Raw genomic sequence first — 20,483 nt, 5'->3', positions numbered from 1 at the left:
GTTTTTTTTTTCTCTCTCTGGCATTATGGCCAATAAATTATGTCCACGATCTTTTGCCTTCAAATCTATCCGATAACTTCTTCATGGCGACTGCGTCCGTTTCCTGTTCTTTCCTTGCGCCGCTGTCCAGCTCTATTCTCCGCCGCCACACCGCCTTCTCGGCCTCCTACAACGCTTCGCCACGGTGGAGAAGACGCCGCCACCTCCTCCCGCTCGCACAGGGCCCCGATCTGCTTGGCGACTTTGGCGCCAGAGACCCTTTCCCGGAGGAGGTGGAGAGCAACTTCTGCGAGAACGTCCTTGGAAACACCGATACACTTCACCGAATCCTGATCCCTAACATCTCCGCCCTCTCTCTCGCCCAGATAAGCTGCGAGCACATTTCACCCTCGCAACCGCCCATCTCTGCAGAGGATGCCGAGAGGCTTCTTAGAAAGGTAAACTGAAATCTTCCACCGATTCTGCAAATTGGACGGTATCGATTTCATCTTTGGATAATAAAAGGCGACATTTTTATGAGAAAATTTAACACTTGGACTTCACTAAGAAAATTGAAGTTTGCTTTCACAATTTTCTCCTTGCTTGTAACCCACGATATTATTTACTTTAATAGGTGGTTGGTTGGAGGTTAGTGGATGGTGAAGGAGGAATGAGAATCCAATGCCTATGGAAGGTGAGAGATTATAGATGTGGAGTTGAACTCATCACTAGGATTTATCATGTTGCAGAGGCTGCAGGGCATTGTTTTCCAAATCTTCATTTGGAACAACCCAACCAAGTTAGGGCAGAGCTGTGGACCGCATCAATAGGTGGGTTAATTTGGTTGATTTTTTTTATACATCATTGTACTTCTACCACGTTGATTGCTCAGTCTTTTTACTCCGAGGTGTGAATTAAAGAAGAAAATGAATCCTATGTGAAAGAAAAAAAAATCACTAGGGAAAAGGAAAGGAAAAACTAAGGAAAGGAGAGGGGAAGGAAGAACATGCCTCGTGGAACCTCGCTTCCACGTGACTGTGAGCGACGCTACCTGCCGCCATGAGTGAAGCCACCTACGACTGCAAACGAGGTTGCTTATAACCGTCAAGTCACTTGCTATCGTGAGCTGCCACTCTTGCGGCTATGACATTAGCACATGTTGGGAGAGATTCTACACAAGTTTTCAACAACAAAGGAAAGTTTGTTCCGCTAGGTTTCTGGTGAATGAAAAAATATCCAAAAAATGATATGTGGATACAACAATAATAACAACAACCACCAAGCTTTATTCTATAAAGTGGGCAACTATATGAAACCTTCTACGTCATTAGACTCTAGTCCCTAGTATATCATCACCTATATTGAAATAAATATTTTTTTTAATTGTGGCTAATCAAGTCTTTTTTTTGCCCTTCCTTGTTTGATGAACATCTTTGTGATAGTTTCACATCGCCTAACTAGAGTATTTATTAGTTATCTAAGTACATATTCATATTATCTTAAATATGTCTTTCGGAGTTTTTCCTTAATAGATGCAACTTTAACTTTCTCTTTAATATTCTCATTACTTATCCGGTCCATTCTCGTATGTCCACACATCTATCTTAACATCCTCATATCTGTAACTCTCATTTTCTACTGATGTGCTCGAGTCATAACCCAACATTCAACTTCATATAACGTAATAGGTCTAATCGTTGTTCTTAGAACTTTTCATTAAGTTTTGAAGGTATTTACGATCACATAAAACACTTGATGCTCTCCTTTATTTTCACTATCCTTTTTGTATTTTATGTAAGATATCTCTAATGCTTGTATCCTTTTGTAAAAATGATTCTAAATAGTTAAAACTCTAAGTTCCTGACAACTTATTATCTCCTATTTTAATAATTGTTTCACTACGTCTAATATTGATAAACTTAAATTTTATATATTATGTTTTTACTTTAGTAACTATAAAACCTTTAACATCAGTGTCCCACCAAGATTCGAGTTTAACATTTACTCATTCTTGTGTCTCATCTAACAAAATAATATTATCTGCAAACAACATGCATCACAGGACCTTGCCTTAGATGTGTAAGTGAGTTCATCCATGATTAGTGTAAAAAAATAGAGATATGAAGCTAATTCTTGATGTAACTATATCTTTTCGAGAAACGCTTTGATTGATCCACTTGAAGTATTTTCTTTTGTCGTTACATTCTCTTATGTATCCTTAATTAGTTCAATATATTCCACGCTAATTCCTATCTTTTCTAGAATTCTCAATATCTATCCTATCATAAATTTTCTAAGTTAATGAATACCATGTGTAGATCTTATTTTTGTTCATGATAATTTTTAATTAATTCCATAAGAAGATGTATAGCTTCAATTGTTGACCTTCCAAGCATGAATCCAAATTGATTTTCCGTCATGGTCTCCTTCCTTAATCTTTTTTTATTATTATTTCTCAAAGTTTCATGGTATGACTCATTAGTTTAATATCCCTATAATTTGCATAATTTTGTATATATCCTTTATTCTTATATAGTACTTTATCCTCCATTGATTAACTATTTTTTTTCATTTTCAATATCAGATTAAATAATTTTGTAAGTCATTCAATATCTTGACTTCTATGCACTTTCATACTTCTATCGGAATATCATCTGGTCCAACTACTTTTTCATTTTGTATTCTATTTAAAACTTGTTATATTTATAAAGCTTGAATTCTACGATAAATATTTAAATTTTTATACTCATTTGATCTACTTAAATTACTTAAGTTAAGTTGCTCACCTAAACCTTCATTCAATTGTTGATGAAAATACCTCTTCTATCACTCTTTTATTTCCTCGTTATTTACTAGTATCATATTGTATTAATCTTTAATATATCTTATTTGGGTAAAATTTTTGTCTTCTTCTCTCTTGCTTTAGCTATTCTAAAATGTTGTTTTCCCAATTTTTTTTTATCTAATTTCGATATAAGCATTCAAAAGTTTCATTTTTAGTTTCAGCATTGCTTTGTTAGCCTCTTTCTATTTATTTATTTTTTAAATTTTCCTCGTTCTATTACAGGTGGATTGACTACAAATGACTTCATTTTGGCTGCTAAAATAGATCTGATTGAGACATCTGATCTACTTCCTAAGAAGAGAATCTGGGCATGATCACAAGTATATATTGCTGTATACTGTGGAGAGTTGAAATCAATATTTCTGACTTCAGTAATCAGTTATGCAAGTGATTTCTTATTATTCTAATTCTTAGGTACTTCTATGATATTGCATTTATTACCTGAAATGCTTCAGTTTTGTGATTGTTTTTTCAAAGCAGACTACAGCAGTTATCTCGTTATTGTCCAGTAAGGTTACTGGTTTTGTGTAATTCATGATGGATGAACACTGAACATAATGGCAAGACTATTGGTTTAATTGCTTCCTCATTCAGGAAAAAATAGGTAGGGACGTTTGTTCAATGTTAATGGTGTTTGACAATTTTTTATGTAGTACTTTTTGTTTGGATAGATCTTCTCTGTGTGGCTTAATTAATCTGTTGGTACGATCAAGCGCTGTTGGGTACTCTGAGATTAAAGGTTGTGTTTTGATATCAAATATTATATTAATGTGAATTATATTGAGGGCAATATGATTGAAGTAAGATTAAGCATGGCAAGTAGGTCAAAACTAATTGAATGCTTGCCAAATCCAGATGAATTAGATATTTGACATTAGAGAACAATAACATGGAGTTAGTAGATAAGAAGCCTAACAAGTGGAAAACTCAATAGGTGTTAGCAAAGATAAAAGTCCAATAGGAAATTGAATGTGAAAGTTGAAAGAGGTCAAGGAGGTTGTCTTTCGTGCAGTTCGGATCCTCTGTCCTGAATTTTCTCTGTCCCCATGTCCCACTGTCGATCGGACGGTCCAGATTATATTTCAAGGATGCATTGCATATCACAAGAATATTACACACATCTTAAAGATGTCATGCATCCTTGAGATGCAATCTGAACCGTCCGATCGACAGTGGGACATGGGGACAGAGAAAGTTCGGGACAGAGGATCCGAACTATCTTTCATGCACGTTGATCTCTTTCGTGTGTGTTGAAACTTACCTGACAAGGAAGTTCACTATATTAGGACCATTATAATTTTGGTCGTTGTTCAAGGAGTCGATTGTTGGGTCTCTTGCCATCAAGTCATCAACTGCTTTATCTTGGTAGGTGTTAACCCCCATGGTCTTATGACTTTGCATAGAACTGTGTTTTTGGCAAGCAAGTCACTCGGCCCAAGTCACTACGACCCCTCTTTGTGAGGTGGCACCCTTCTCTCGAAGTTATGAGTTCGTTTAAGAGAGTTATCTTACACTCCTAGGTATTCTCTATTATTATGGCCACAGTAATGATTGTGAAGAAATCAAAAAATAAAAACAAGAGAAGAGAGAAAATAACGTAAAGATTTAATGTGCTTCAGCAATATGCTTACTTCACAGAAGCAACAACCAAAGTGTTCTCCATTACAATAATCAATTAGGATTACATCATATGTATTTATACAGCCCTAACTATATAGGAGTATTAAGATGCAAATACCCCTATACTATTTGCATCCCCAACTATAGCTCAGAATGTAAAATGGCTTGGACATGTCATATGACACGGTCGTGTTCTAACGACCATGGGCTTTCCAGCAGCTGACATGGCCTGGTCGTGTTTCCCACCATGGTCGTGCCAAAGGCTATTGCATGAGTCATATACTCCAACAATCTCTATCTTGACGAATATCTTTGCCCCTTAAGAGAAAAATGCACATATGAGAACTCCACCTGAGACACTAAGTTGGGATGCATCTCATCTAACAATTAAAGAAATTGATCAAGTTCAAGTAATTCTTGAACTTCTTTGCAGTAACTTTTTTTGTCAACATGTTTACAATATTGTCAAAAGTGTAGGTAGGATCGAAAGCGCTAGAGAGAGGAGGGTGAATAGCGCTTGTAGCTTTCATGTTCGTTTAAAACTCGGAGAAACAAACGCAACGGAGTAAAGATAGAGAAGAAAAACAATCAATGCTAATACGACCAAGTTTTACTTGGTTCGGAGTCTGTGGTGACTCCTATTCCAAGGCCTATGATCGTCGATCGCTTTCATTGACAATCACTATCAATTCGAATAAGTACAAGTAGAGATTTATAATATTGAAAGAACATTAATAATTAAAATGTATCGAGGACTACATATTTGAAGAATCGTGTCTTCGATCGTCGGAGTAGCATTTCAACATGTACAGTCATTTCTGGAGTAGTGCGCAAGAGAGAAAGTCGTTCTCAGATTGTTGTATTTGAGCTACTAGTCGAAGCCTCGTTTTATAACCCTTTCCAGGTGCCTTGATCCCCTCTCGGGCACCTGGATTGTGCTGACATGAGGAGCTCTTGTTGAAACTTCATCTTGGAAGTTTATCCACGTCTGAGCGCCCGGACCCCCTCCGCGCGCTTGGATCCCTGACGTGGGTCGGTTAGTCATTATGCTCAAACTCAGCGTGCCGATAAGATTTCACTTGTTCGGGCACTTGGAGCAACTCTGGGTGCCCAAACCGCTCAGGTGCCTAGCTACACACCCGCACAGGGTGCTCCCTCATCGAAGCTTACCCAAGAGCCTGGAGCAACTCTGGGCACTCGGAGCCCTTCCGTGTGCTCGGACCACCTTTTTCTAGCTTTTGTCTTTTTACATAAAAGAGTTAATCCAGGCAACAGTATATATATAAAGAATAATTTTGACAGCCTCCGGGCTGTCCGATCCTGACTTTGAGTTTCACTGAAACTTTAGGTTAGACTAACATCTACTATTCCCTCTTCGGGGAACACACCCTCACCTACTCCTCTCAGGAGAATTTATCTTTTGTCAAATAGGTCGTCCAAACTTTTTGGACTTTTGCTTAGCGTTCGAGACATCAGGACGTTCCACTAGACGTTCGATCCCTGACCTGTCCAGTTTTTTGCCTGATGTCTGCGACCTTGAGGACTTTCACTTAGAGTCTTCGACCCTTAGATTTCGCTTAATGTCCTCGAGCCGGCAAGACTTTGCCTAGTCCTTAATGTGAGCTCAGAAGTGCACGAGTATTGTTAAATAATAAAAAATTATCGATCCCACAAGGACTGGTTATAAGCATTAGTAATTACTCACGACTAATTAGCTAAACAATCGAGGGTTGAGAGTTATGCACTAAGAGAAGAGAAGTAAAGTGAGAAGAAGAAGAGAAAGAGAAAGGGTGTTGAGAAACTTGGCTTGGAAAACGTTCTAGGGGTTCGGTTTCATTGTGACGTAAATCGATGTAGCATGGATCACCTATCGCCTACCCTCTATTCCTATGCTCTTGAGGAAGTTAGATTCATATTCTATGCTACTGAAGGGAAGTGATTCCTATGAAGTCCGGTAACGGGATATCCCTGTCACTAGGGTCCCTCGATCATAAATCACAAGAACACACTAGCACTCATTAATATAGAAATAGAAATAATAATTATGTCTAATTCCCTACTTCCATGCAGAGAGTTACTTCTCTTTTCAAGGTAATGCTCTAAATGTTCGGTAACGGGATACCCTTATCAATAGGGCCCTTCGTGTTGGTGCAGATTGCACTAATAATATGATTTTGATGTATGACAAATATGTTAAAGTTAGATGTACTATTTGTCTAACCTTTTTACCAAGAGTGCAGGAGTTGATTGGTCTGAAGAACCTAGCACCAAGATGAAATCCAACTAGGTCTATGGGACCCGATAACTGGTGGGAAGTTCAAATAGGTCCGTGGGGCCTGATATCTGTGTTAGCATTTTGGGCCGCAAAAATTGCTTTTTGCGTTGCGGAAACCCGAAGCTAGCCACGGATCCGTGCGAAGATATATTTAAAATTAAATCATGTACATGTTTATACACTAGATCTACCTTAGATCTACATGAAAAGGGAGTATACATATGTAGCGAAGCCCTTCGCTTATCCCGCTCGTCCAAAAGTTGCCGGATCTCGTAGAGTGTCAAGTGAACACTCCTCTACAAGTATCCACACGGACAAAAGGTGGAGAAGAACCACTTAGAGTGTGCTAGCACTCTTGGATGGCTCGGCAATGGAGTAGAGGGAGAGAACAAGAGAATGAGAGGAGGAAGAAGAAGACTTCAATGAGCACACAATTGCTTCAATTCACCATAAAGTGGCCGACCACTATTCTAGAGGTTTTATACCTCCATGTAATACCAAGAGTCATGACTCTTGGTCTCCCTCATGAGGTGGCACACACTTGATGTAGCCTTGATGATGTGAACCATCATCATTGGCCAGCCCTATGCTAAGTCACAATGAGGTGGAAATTGGTCAAGTCAAACTTGACCCTTCATCTTCCCTCTCAAGTCAAGTCAAACTTGACTCATTTATCTCCCATGGTTGATCAAATCTAACCATTGATTCAAGTTAATTTGATTTAATGAATCTCTATTCATTGAATTAAATTGATTTAATGAGTCATAATCTAAATTAGACTCATTCAACACATGAATCAAATTGAGTCCAACTCAATTAGTCTAATTTGAATTACTCTTAATCCAATTTGGTTCATCATATGAACCTATTCTCCATCTAATTGCCCTTTGTGTGTGACCCTATATATTCTTGTAACGTTGGCAATGCTCCTAAACCCATTTAGAAGCATAAGTAATGAGCGGTATCTAGCAACACATCATTACTACCCAAGTTACAAGAATGTTGAGATCCAACATCACCTTTGTGACTATTAATTGTGACTCTCACAATATGTGACAATGTCCTTCTATCCTTGACATCTAAATTGATCAAATGAGGCATAGAACGTGTCATCCTCTAATTAATTTATATCTTGAACTCCAGGTAGACTCACTCTAAACAAATGAGCTCAATATCTCATATTGACTCATTTGGGCATGGTCATGCACTTAGTGGTCTCACTTTATCAAGAATCATGATGTCTCTCCCGTCATATAGAAGGGATAGATCCCATCTACATCACTCACATCCCTCCGCACTTGTTAGCATGTTTTGACGCACATTCAACAGAAAAAGAGGAATGTCTTTGTGATTATAGAGAGGAAGGTTTGTTTTCAGAAAATGAAGAGTATTTAGAAGAGAGATTGGTTAAAGAGGAGATTAAGTTGATAGAACAAGAGCCAGCTTTACCAAAAATAGTGCCACCTCAACTTGAACTTAAACCATTAACACCAAATCTCAAATATGAGTTTCTTGGGCCAAATTCTACTTATCCAGTTATAATTAATGCTCATCTAAATGAATCTGAAACAAAGAGACTGATAGAGGAATTAAAGCTGCATAGAAAGGCAATTGGGTATACGATTGATGATATAAAAGGGATTAATCCTTCTCTCTGTATGCACAGAATCTTACTTGAAGAGGGGTACAAGAATTCAATTGAGCATCAAAGGAGATTAAATCCAAACTTAAAAGAGGTGGTAAAGAAGGAAGTACTTAAACTTCTTGATGCAGGGATCATTTACCCAATTTCGGATAGTGAATGGGTAAGTCCAGTTAATGTGGTTCCAAAGAAAGAGGGAATGACTGTTATCAAGAATGAAGATGATAAACTAATTTCAACACGTACAGTGACAGGGTGGCGAATGTGTATTGATTATCGGAAGTTGAATAAAGAAACTAGGAATGATCATTTCCCTCTACCATTTATTGATGAAATGTCTGAAAGATTAGCTAAACACTCATACTTTTGTTACTTGGATGGATATTCAGGATTTTTCCAAATTCCAATTCATCCTCAAGACTAGGAGAAGACTACTTTTACTTGTCCATATGTCACTTTTGCTTATCGTCGGATGCCGTTTGGGATTTGTAATGCTTCAGCCACTTTTCAGAGATGTATGATGGCAATTTTTTCAGATTTAATAGAAAAAATTATGGAAGTATTCATGGATGATTTCTCAGTTTACGGAAATGACTTTGATTCTTGTTTGTCAAACCTTTCTACTGTTCTTCAAAGATGCGAAGATACAAATCTAGTATTAAACTTGGAAAAATGTCATTTCATGGTCAAAGAAGGAATAGTTTTGGGGCATAAAATTTTAGAGCGTGGTATTGAAGTAGATCAAGCAAAAGTGGAAGTGATAGAGAAGTTACCCCCACCCATTAATGTAAAAGGAGTTAGGAGTTTTTTAGGGCATGCTGGTTTTTATAGACGTTTTATTAAGGACTTCTCAAGGATCTCCAAGCCATTAACTAATCTATTGATTAAAGATGTTCAGTTTTGTTTTGATAGTGAATGCACTGAAGCTTTCAACAAAATAAAGAGTGCTCTTACAACAGCTCCAGTTATTCAAGCCCCAGATTGGGATCTTCCTTTTGAAATAATGTGTGATGCTAGTGACTTTGCTGTAGGAGCAGTCTTAGGACAAAGAAGGAATAAGGTTTTACATGCAATCCATTATGCAAGTAAAACACTTAATGCAGCCCAAGTAAACTATTCTACTACAGAGAAAGAACTCCTAGCGGTGGTATTCACTATTGATAAATTTAGATCTTATCTAGTGGGTTCAAAAGTAATTGTATATACTGATCATGCGGCTATCCGGTATTCACTGGGAAAGAAAGATGCTAAACCTAGGCTCATCAGATGAATTTTATTACTACAAGAATTCAACCTTGAGATTAGGGATAAGAAAGGAGCTGAAAATGTAGTAGCTGATCATTTATCCAGAATATCTCAAAGTTCAGAAAAAGAAGTAGATTTTGATTTACCTATTGATGACATTTTTCCGGATGAACACTTATTAGCTTTATCAAGTGTTAAAACACCTTGGTATGCAGATTTTGTAAATTTCCTTGCAAGTGGAGTGTTACCCCCGAATTTCTCTTATCAACAAAAGAAAAAGTTTTTTTCAGAAGTTAAGAATTATGTTTGGGATGAACCTCTCCTATACAAGAAGTGTAATGATGTGATTTATCGAAGATGTGTGCCTGAAGAAGAAGTTAGAGATATCTTGTTTCATTGTCATTCTTCATCTTATGGAGGACATTTGGGTAGTTCAAAAACGATTACAAAAATTCTTCAAGCAGGATTTTATTGGCCAACCTTATTCAAAGATGCTAAGATGTTTGTTCAGTCTTGTGATCAGTGTCAGAGAACTGGGAATATAACTAAGAGGAATGAAACGATATTGAATTACATTCTTTAGGTTGAGCTATTTGATGTATGGGGAATATATTTCATGGGACCTTTCCCTCTTTCATATGGGAATAGGTTTATTCTTGTGGCGGTGGATTATGTGTCCAAATGGGTAGAAGCTGTGGTATCTTCTACGAGCGATGCGAAAACAGTTATTAAATTATTTAGGAGTATAATCTTTCCAAGATTTGGGGTGCCTAAGGCGGTCATTAGTGATGGAGGATCGCACTTCATAGAAAAACAGTTTGAAAATTTACTCAGAAAATATGGAGTGAAGCATAAAGTAGCAACACCTTATCATCCTCAAACTAATGGTCAAGCAGAGATATCTAATCGGGAGATTAAATCCATATTAGAGAAGACCGTATCCACCTCCAGAAAGGATTGGGCACTAAAATTAGATGATGCTTTATGGGCATATCGTACTGCTTATAAAACTCCCATTGGAATGACTCCATTCCGGTTGGTTTATGGAAAGCCTTGCCATCTTCCAATTGAGCTAGAACATAAGGCTTATTGGGCAATTGCAAATTTGAACATGGATTTAAAGGAAACAGGAGAGAAAAGGAAGCTTCAGTTAAATGAGCTTGATGAATTAAGGATAGATGCATATGAGCATGCTAAATCTTACAAGGAAAGGACGAAGAAATGGCATGATCAGCACATCCTTCGTAAATATTTTAATGTAGGAGATTTAGTTTTATTGTTCAACTCAAAATTAAAGCTTTTTCCAGAAAAGCTTAAGTCAAGATGGACGGGTCCATTTGAGGTAAAGAAGGTTTATCCTTTTGGGGCTGTAAATATTTGGAAAAAAGAGCTTGGGATAATTAAGGTAAATGGTCAACGCTTGAAAAAATATATTCATGGTATGGAAGTAGAAGAGGTACAAAGGTTGTATTTTTCCGAACCTCGTCCTCCAGATTGATTCTTTTAGTTAGTATAAATTCGTTGTTATGTTTTAGTTTGTTTTCACTATGTTTTAGTTTTGTTTTCAGGTTGAAATCTACTTCCATGAGCTGTCCATAACTTCTTCATGGGCATGGAAGTATTGGAGAAGTGGATTAGGAGAGTAAACATCAAATGGAGTAAAACAAGGCATGGTCGTGTACTGCACACGACCAGGCAAAGGATGTAGAGAAGGGAAAGGATCTGGCCGTGTCTACCAGACACGGCTGTTTGAAGTCTGCAGGGAAGGAAAGGAGCATAGCTGTGTACCAGAAACGGCCGTGCAAAAAATCCAGATAAGGAGAGTTCTTTGGCCGTGTTCCAGACACGGCCGTGTGGAGAAATCAGAGCAAAAGCTTGCATCGGCCGTGTACTGAACACGGCCGTGCACCAAATCCAGAGAAGAGAACTCAGAAGGCCATGTCCCAGACACGGCCGTGTGAGTAAAGCCGAGGAGGAAAAGGGAGAGGCCGTGTAGATCTACACAACCCGTGTGGAGAAGCTCTTAAGAAGCCGTGTTCTCCTTACACGACCAGGTTTTGGCCGTGTCTTGCATACACCCACCTCTCTTAAAACATCTTCTTTTCTCTCAATCCCTTTAAAATCCCTCTTTACTTCAACCTTTTCCTCAAACTCTCTTAGATCCAGATTCTTTTCCTCTCCAACACTCAAGATCTTTGTTCTCCTAACCTCAGATCTTGTTCTTCAAAAATTTGTTTCTTTGAGATCTTACTTCTCTAACCCTAAATAGCCCCTTCCCTCATCTTAACTCAACAAGATGTCCAATCTTTTGAAGAAACTGCGTAAAGGAGGTAGTGGATCCAGTGGAGATAAAGAGAAGGAACCATCTAGGGATAAAGGAAAACAACCGATTAAGGGCAAAGGAAAGAGGACATTACGCAACGAAGGTAATGACAATGAATTCAATATTGTATTTAGAAATGATGATCAAATTACTAGATTTACAATTCTTGTCAATAGAAAGATTGTGTGTACTCGGTATATGGACCCAACTGTTCTTGATATGCTTGGAATCAGGGAAGATGTAGATTTGTTGATTGGGTTTTTAGAGTGGGGTGATATTATGTATACATATTTGCCTACATATCCGCGTCTTGTTTTGGAGTTCTTAAGTTCATTAGATATCCATTTTACTAACGAGGATGATTATATTGGAAAATTTTCATTTAGATTGATGAATCAAGAATTTCAATGGACATTTAGTGATTTTAATTCTTGTTTTGGATTGTCTACCGGTAGTGCTCGTAGGTTTGATTCAAGGTTTAATTGGAATCACTTTTGGAATGCATTAACTGGATTAGATCAACCTTATGAGCCTTCGAGAGCTAAGACTTCTCATATGCAAAACCCCATTTTTAGGTACCTACATAGAATTATGAGCAAAACTATTTTTGGTAGGGGAGAGAGTGATGGGGTAGTTAAAAAGATAGAGCTTTATGCTTTATGTGCCATGCTTAATAAGGTTGATTTCGATTCTGGTTTTCATTTTGTACAAACCTTGTTAAGAGCCGCAAGGGCATCATCGGGATCAATTGTCTTTGGTGGTTTGATTACCCGAATAGCTTACAATTTAGATCTTGATTTGGATGGGTTGGAAATAATTCATGTCAATGACATGATAGACATTGATGCATGTCTTGCCATGAAAATGATTGTTCGGGATGAGAATGAGTTTGCATTTCCTAGGAGGAATGGTTTTCCTCTACCTCTTTCTTGTCCTGGACGAACGTCTATTCGTAACCCTGCTAATTGGGTAATCACCGATATCGATCCCGAATATGTTCCCTCTATATCCGGAGACACAGAGACACACATTGAACCCTCGACATCTGGATACCCGTAGCCTTCCGGACATCCGGATCCTGCTAGGCATTCTTTTGCTTATGGTACGGGTTCCTCCAGATTTGATTTTTCTGATTTCCGCACTTCTCTAGAATCGCTCCACGAGAAGCATGATGCCCAATGAAGAATTTTGGAAGGTTGTTTCTCTTTATCAGATAATCAGTTTAGAGAAGTACAAGAGCACTTTCAGTTCAGAAGGAATTTTCAGGGTCAAGTGGCCGAATTTGTCCAAGATTATGATACTGATCAAGCTAGAATGAGAGACTTTATGCAGAGCATGAGTGTCACTAGCTAACAAGTTGATGCTTTGTTTAAGGTATAATGTAACCCTAAGCGAAACTCCTGGTTTTCCGAGTTTTCCCGTTGGTCAGCCACATCGTAGACACCCTTTTCCTCGTCCACCTCCTCCACCTCCACCATATTGATTTCATCGGGACGATGAAAAGTTTGAGTCCAGGGGGGTGTCAAACCTGATTTCTTTTTGTTTTCTGCATGTGTAGTTTTTTGTCTTGCTTGAGTTTTTGTTTTTATTTTTGAAATAATTTTGGCAAACATCTTGAGAGCATCAAAATTTCACTTATATGCTTTCTTGTCTTCAAGATAAAATGTTAGCACGTTCATTATCTAGGTTCATGATGTTGTAAATGATGCTAGTAGTAAGCTTTATGTACCTCTTTTCTCTATCTTGGATAGCATGAAATAAGCTAAGAATCATATGGAGATGAGCTTTAGTCTTGGCTTGACCTTAAGAATCTTATTTTCACTATACTTTGACTTGATGCTTGAATGGTTGATATCATTGAAATAGTCATGATTCATCTTGTTTGCTTAGTACTTGGTTTCCATGGTGATTTTTTAAACTTCATTTTGGTTATTGGATGAGACTCAACTCATGAAAGCTCATTTGGAAAAATCAAAATATCCCAACATTTGTGCTAAAAGTACACTTGTGAAATAAGATTTGCACAATGCAAATGCTTATGAAAAATAAAATTGAAAAAAGAAGTGAATATGGGATATTAAAAAATAGTTGTTGTGAGTGGAATCTAGCAAGTCACCCCTTTGAGACCGAATTAGGTTACTGGGGAAATGACTACTTAGTTTCTCTTGAGATTGAGCACACTTTTGAGACCTTGGGTTGATTGGGAAATATGAACCAAGTGAGTGGCAAGTAAGTGCCTATCACTGGTTACTTGTCTCTCACCGGAAACATTAGGAATTCAAATTTGATGACGACTTGACTAGGACATAGATTGAAACTTGAAGGGTTTTGAGTTACTTTTACACTGTGCACAGGATGCTTAAGCTTGAGCCATACTTGATTTGTTTCCATGATTAAGCTTGTTATTGAAACTCTTTGATAGAGTTAGGAAAGTACATTAGGGTTTATGAATGTGTTGTAGAACATATGAATTTAGATTGCAGCATTTTGCTTGAGGACAAGCAAAGGTTTAAGTCTGGGGGTGTCATGTGCGTAGATTTTATATACTTTTATGCATGTTTTGACGCACATTTATATATTTTGAGCATGCTTGATCTATGCATTTTTGTACTTCCAGTTTTCCTTTTAGCATATTTACTCTTTTTGTTCGAAGATCTGCTTTTGTGCATTTTCTGTACACAAGAGTCGAATTCGGTGAAGATTCTGCATTCTTGGATAAAACTTATGAGCTAAGCAAGCGAGAAAGCACCCGGCCGTGTACCATACACGACCCTGCATTGGTAGGAAGCTCTGGCCATGTGGAGTTCAGAGGCTGTGTGACAGCAACAGCAAAGGAAGAAGTCCAGGCCATGTGAACCTCACACGGCCGTGTCAAGTTTTGAAGCAAACCAGAGTTCAATCCTTACATGGCCGTGTGGATCTACATGGCCGTGTAAGGTTTCCAGAGACTAAGAAGGCCCTGGCCGTGTGCACCACATGGTCGTGCAGGGTTTCCAGAGCATAAAAGTGTTATGGCCGTGTGCACCACACGGCCGTGCCAAGTTTCCAGAAGCTGGGGCAGTCCAGGCCATGTGGATCTACACGGCCGTGCTTGGAGGTCTTGAAGAGAGTTGTCCACGGCCGTGTACCACACACAGTCGTGTATAGATGGCAGAGAGGGGAAAGGCTCTGGCCGTGTGAACCTCACATGGCCATGCCTCGGGGCCGTGTGGCGCCCAAAAGCTTCCCTCTATTTAAGGCTTCCTTGGAGATTTGAAAGGGGATCTTCTCCCTTTTGGGAGAAAGCAAGATTTGGTGGATTCCTCCCATTCTTGGGAGGCTTTTTGGCCGATCTAAAGGGAGATCTTGGTGAATTCGACTCCGGAAGCGAGGATTGGATCCGAAGATGGAGCTATATTGTAGATAAGTTTTATTTCTTTCCTCTTCTTGGATTGGGATTGAAGAATGCTTGTAATCTTCTTATCTTTGGTCTTCTTCCTTCGTTTTATGGAGTAGATCTTGTTGTTCTAGGATAGAGGGAGTATTTGTGAGATAAATTGATGTAAACTCTTGTGAATTTGCCATTTCTTGTTTTCTATGATGTTGCCTAGTTTGTATCGATTGGATCTTGAATGATTAATTGTGATTAGGGCTTAATTCTCATTCTTGATTGATCGTTTGGATATCTTATAGACTTTGTAGGGATAAACCCTCACTCGATTTTTCGAGGGATCCACGTGACAGGTGCAAGCCCGTGTAAGGACGTTTGAGGGATAATCTTGAAGGGGAAATGAGAATATTCAAGAGGGTAGGATATATTTTATGATTCAATCCTTGTATCTTTATGGGTTAAGAAGCTATGAACTTCTATGTTGATATCCGAGGGAAGCATAGTAATAGGTGCAATCCTGTGTAAGGACAACGTAGGTTCATATCTAATTGATTACATTTAGGTACAATTTCAGTCCTCAGCCGATGATCTATTGCAAGAGAGAACCGACAACCTTCTACAATTCTTAGACAATTGAGAAATAAGAATTGGTAAACCATATACATTCAAGAGATCTTACAAAGAAACCAAAACTCCTAGAACCTCCCTTTATCATAACTCAAACCCCCAAATTCTTGTTTGTTAGTCTTCCATTTTAGATTTGTTTTTCATCCTTAGCATTTGAAATCAATTGATTAGTTGTTTAGCTAATTCGCTTTGAGAAATTTCTAGTGCTTATTCACGCTCTGTAGGATTTGAACCCATGACATCGGGTTTTGGAGACCCGCGTTCTACCGAACTGAACTAAGAGCGCTTTCTTATGTTTATGACAGGGGATACAACTATACTGTAAAGAAATCTACCCCAATGCATCTTGCATACATATAGTATAAAAAATGGAAAATTATGTACAATTTGAATCGTTCTCAATTAATCCTCGTTAAAGAGCAAATATAAATATTGAAAAAGAATTATGCATGTTCAAATGTTCAGAATTTTAGAAAATTTGAAGGTATAAATTGATATTTTAGATTTCACAAAGGTCAATTTAGAAAAATTCCTAGAAATATTTCTATGAAAATTTCTGATGAATTTAGTCAGTAGGAACTTATTTTAAGTTCCTAAATCATGTTGAACTTGAATAAAATTAATTTTTATACATGCTTGAAATTTTAAATTAATTAGTTAATATACCTATTGTTCATATTTTCTATTGAATTTTTCTCCTACGATGCACAAATGAATTAACCATGAGAATAAAAAATTTTGAGATTTTTTGATGATTATATAATTTTTTTATAAATTTTTGATCAAAATATGTAATTTAAAGTTCAAAATGTTTTAGAGATGAATTTTGAAAAATCTGATTTTTTTTTTTACTAATAACCGTTGTATTTTGAATGTCTAGAAAAATTAGTTATATTTTTAGGATTTGAAAACTATGTTTATATATTTCTATGAAAATTTCTAATGAATTCAGACAATAGGAACTTATTTTAGGTTCCTAAATCATGTTGAACTTGAATAAAATTAATTTTTATTCATGCTTGAAATTTTAAATTAATTAGTTAATATACCTATTGTTCATATTTTCTATTGAATTTTTTTTCCTACAATGCACAAATGAATTAACCATGAGAATAAAAAATTTTGAGATTTTTTGATGATTATATAATTTTTTTATAAATTTTTGATCAAAATATGTAATTTAAAGTTTAAAATGTTTCAGAGATGAATTTTGAAAAATTTGATTTTTTTTACTAATAACCATTGTATTTTGAATGTCTAGAAAAATTAGTTATATTTTTAGGATTTGAAAACTATGTTTAAATATTTAATTTTTTAAAATAACTTTATCTATTTAAAATATTTGTTATGGATAGAGTAAAAATATTCTCTGTATGAAATTTTTATCATGAATTCAAATGCATATGATTGTAATTGAAAAAAAAATTCAAGATTTTTTGATAATTTAAAATAATTTTCAAGTTATTTTTCAAAAATCTTTGGGTTAATTAGATAAAAATATCTATTAAAAAATAATTTTGTTATAAAGATAAATACCTAAAAATTCTATTTTGTACCCCCTAGAAAAATTTCCAATTTTTTCTAACTATTTGTCATAATTTCTTTAACATTATTTTTGTTGTGATCAAAAAGGAGATATAAAAATTTTTATATTTCCTTGAATTTGTTAATTGTTATTTCTCTTGAATTTATTACAAATTTATTATATGTTATAAATGCAAATTTCTTGTTTAAATTATTTTATTTTGGCTTAACCCTAACTTAACTTTGTTGATGCACATTAAAAAAGGGAGATTGTTAGTACCTCAGGTTGGTTTTGATGTGATCAACTGAGTTAAGTTAGACTCTACGTATTTGATGCCTTGTGTGTAAATATGCAAGGACTTTGGAACATAAGAAGTAGAGTGAAAGACGCAGCTAGCGAGAATGATGACATGAGAAGCGAGTCGATAGGTTCGATTTATCTGAGGGACGAGGTGCCGCGGAAGAGTACACCGGCAGATGAGAATGACACGTGCGGTGCTTCCGAGGGATGAGAAGCTGGAGCGGAAGACTGCTCAAGGAGAAGGTCGGAGTTGAGTTCAGGTGAGCTCAACTCTGGATGGTCAAAGAATTACCCAAGCACAAGTCAACATGAAGTTGACTTGTATAGGCACTTGGATGAAGTCCAGGCACCCAAACTCTAGGCATCCAGACTAGTCTGGGCGCCTAGACTAGCCTGGTACACCGCAGGTGCCTCTTTGGACTATTGCAATAACTCTCAGAGTCCACGTCAGCACCAATCCAAGCACCCGAACCAATCTAGGCACCCAAGCAAGGGTAAAATATTATCCTCAGCCATTGAAGAGCCATTGTGAAACAGATAAGGTGCACCGCTAGGGGTGCTCGGACCTGCTCCAGGCGCCCGGAGCTGCCACGTCAGTCAACGAACAAATTCAACCAGTAACTTATAAATAGAGCCCTGGTCCTAGGAGTTTAGTACAACACGTTGTATTCAATTTCTATTCTTTGTTTCTATGCCTCTTTGGACTATTGCAATAACTCTCAGAGTCCACGTCAGCACCAATCCAAGCACCCGAACCAATCTAGGCACCCAAGCAAGGGTAAAATATTATCCTCAGCCATTGAAGAGCCATTGTGAAACAGATAAGGTGCACCGCTAGGGGTGCTCGGACCTGCTCCAGGCGCCCGGAGCTGCCACGTCAGTCAACGAACAAATTCAACCAGTAACTTATAAATAGAGCCCTGGTCCTAGGAGTTTAGTACAACACGTTGTATTCAATTTCTATTCTTTGTTTCTATGCTTTCAACGATTGTAAGAGGCTACTTCACCTTAGTTAAAGGATAATTTTTAGTGAGCTTCAACTGTCTTAGATTAACAACCATCCTAGTTATAACCAAGTAAATTTTTTTATCTCTTACTCTTTCTTTATGTTATTTATCTTGTTTAAACTACCAGTGTGTTCTTGCTAAGTAGAAAGCAAGATATTGGTTTTAAAATTATACTTGCAGGCTATTCACTCCCTGTAGCATGCCTCAATGGGACCAACAGTTGTTTCCTGTATGATCCCATGTTCATCACACAACTTAGAGAATGTTGATACATATTCACCGCTTTGGTTACTATAAACTACCTTAATTTTCCTATTAAGTTGGTTTTCAATGTCACTCTTATAGAGAATAAATTTCTCTATAGATTCATCCTTACTTTGGAGAAAACACATATAACCGTATTTTGTGTGATCATCTACAAAAGTAATGAAGTACTTATTCCTACCACTTATAGGTATACTTTTAAGGTCACACACGTTGGTGTGAAATAGGCCTAGTAGTTCAATGCTTTTTTCATTATGTTGAAAGGATGACCTTGTCATTTTACTTCAACAAAAATCTCACATTTGTGTTCTAAGTCAAAGTAGAATATAGGTATGTTTTCCATGCTACTTAATATACATAATATATTGTAGTTCACATATCCTAGTCTACTATCCCATAATCTGGAAGACTAAAGCATATACACAGAAGAGTTTTCAGTTTTATTTATCTTACGATGAATGGCCATTACATTAAGCTTAAAGAGTCATCATTTACATAACCTCTTCCTATAAATATTCCATGTTTGGATTGTCACGCCCCAGGTAGTCCCTGTCCGAAGAAATTTCGGCAGCATCTCCCCTGTACGGCGGACAATATGGATCTCAGTATACATATATCTATACCTCGGCCACACTCGGCCGGAACAATACACACAAATAGTAAACAATTCACGCAGTTATATTCAACATTTCTACACAGATATAATATGAACAATCCACGCAGTTATATAACGAAAAGATGATATAGAAATCAACGAAGATATACGTACACATCCTACTCCACTACAACGAAGAAATGAAATCCACGAAGTAATGAAATATTCGCAGCGGAAAACAAAGTAGCAAACCCGAATGTTCGATATAAAGTCCACAATACAAACCCACATCACAAGTATACGAATAAAAGCGAATACAGAAAACGATATCTAGAAATCTTCGCGACAAAGGGGCTAGCGACTGGAATCTCTCCTGACGGCCTCAACCTGAAAAATAGTAACACCGGGGTGAGTTCAAAGAACTCAGCAGGTAAACCAATAGACATGTACAGCAATATATATCCACCAGTAATAGCCTAAGGTCTCCTAAACCATGGGATCAAGAGTACAGTTCTCTAACCATACAACCTACGGTATAGTCTCCTAACAGAATAAGATATGCATAGCTGAAATAAGCTGTAGTAACCAAGGCATAAAGCACAATCTATAGCAAGAATAATAAGAAAATGCATAAGTGTAATAAACTGTACTCACTCGAGGCTTGTACAATGATAAACATACAGATAAAGATAGAGATAAAGCATATAACTCAGTATGCATGTCAATCATATGCAATCACCAAAATGCATCAATCATAATTAATGCAATACATGCATATGATGCAAATGACATGGTCACCCCGACGCCTCACACACAATGGTGAGACCGCGTGGGTAGGGGTGACACGTGCACTCTGCCGTCACTAC

At 37.2% G+C, this 20,483-nt stretch overlaps 1 protein-coding gene and 1 non-coding gene across 2 annotated transcripts; one reads left to right on the top strand and one right to left on the bottom strand.

Annotated features, from left to right (window-relative positions):
• The first annotated feature begins 55 nt into the window (after nucleotides 1–55).
• Nucleotides 56–3,536, top strand: LOC122014339 (probable pterin-4-alpha-carbinolamine dehydratase, chloroplastic). The gene is made up of 3 exons (XM_042570551.1): nucleotides 56–437; nucleotides 614–809; nucleotides 3,047–3,536. The coding sequence occupies exons 1-3, from the start codon at nucleotides 84–86 to the stop codon at nucleotides 3,136–3,138; spliced, it is 642 nt and encodes a 213-aa protein (XP_042426485.1). The 5' UTR covers nucleotides 56–83; the 3' UTR covers nucleotides 3,139–3,536.
• A 12,602-nt stretch (nucleotides 3,537–16,138) lies between these two features.
• TRNAW-CCA lies at nucleotides 16,139–16,212 on the bottom strand. Its single transcript has one exon. It is a non-coding gene; the product is annotated as a tRNA-Trp (tRNA).
• Nucleotides 16,213–20,483: the final 4,271 nt, after the last annotated feature.

This window comes from Zingiber officinale, chromosome 8B (assembly GCF_018446385.1).
Source record: "Zingiber officinale cultivar Zhangliang chromosome 8B, Zo_v1.1, whole genome shotgun sequence".
Lineage (NCBI taxonomy): Eukaryota > Viridiplantae > Streptophyta > Magnoliopsida > Zingiberales > Zingiberaceae > Zingiber > Zingiber officinale.
Note: the sequence above shows the minus strand (reverse complement) of the source record. Positions and strands in the feature narration are given on the sequence as shown.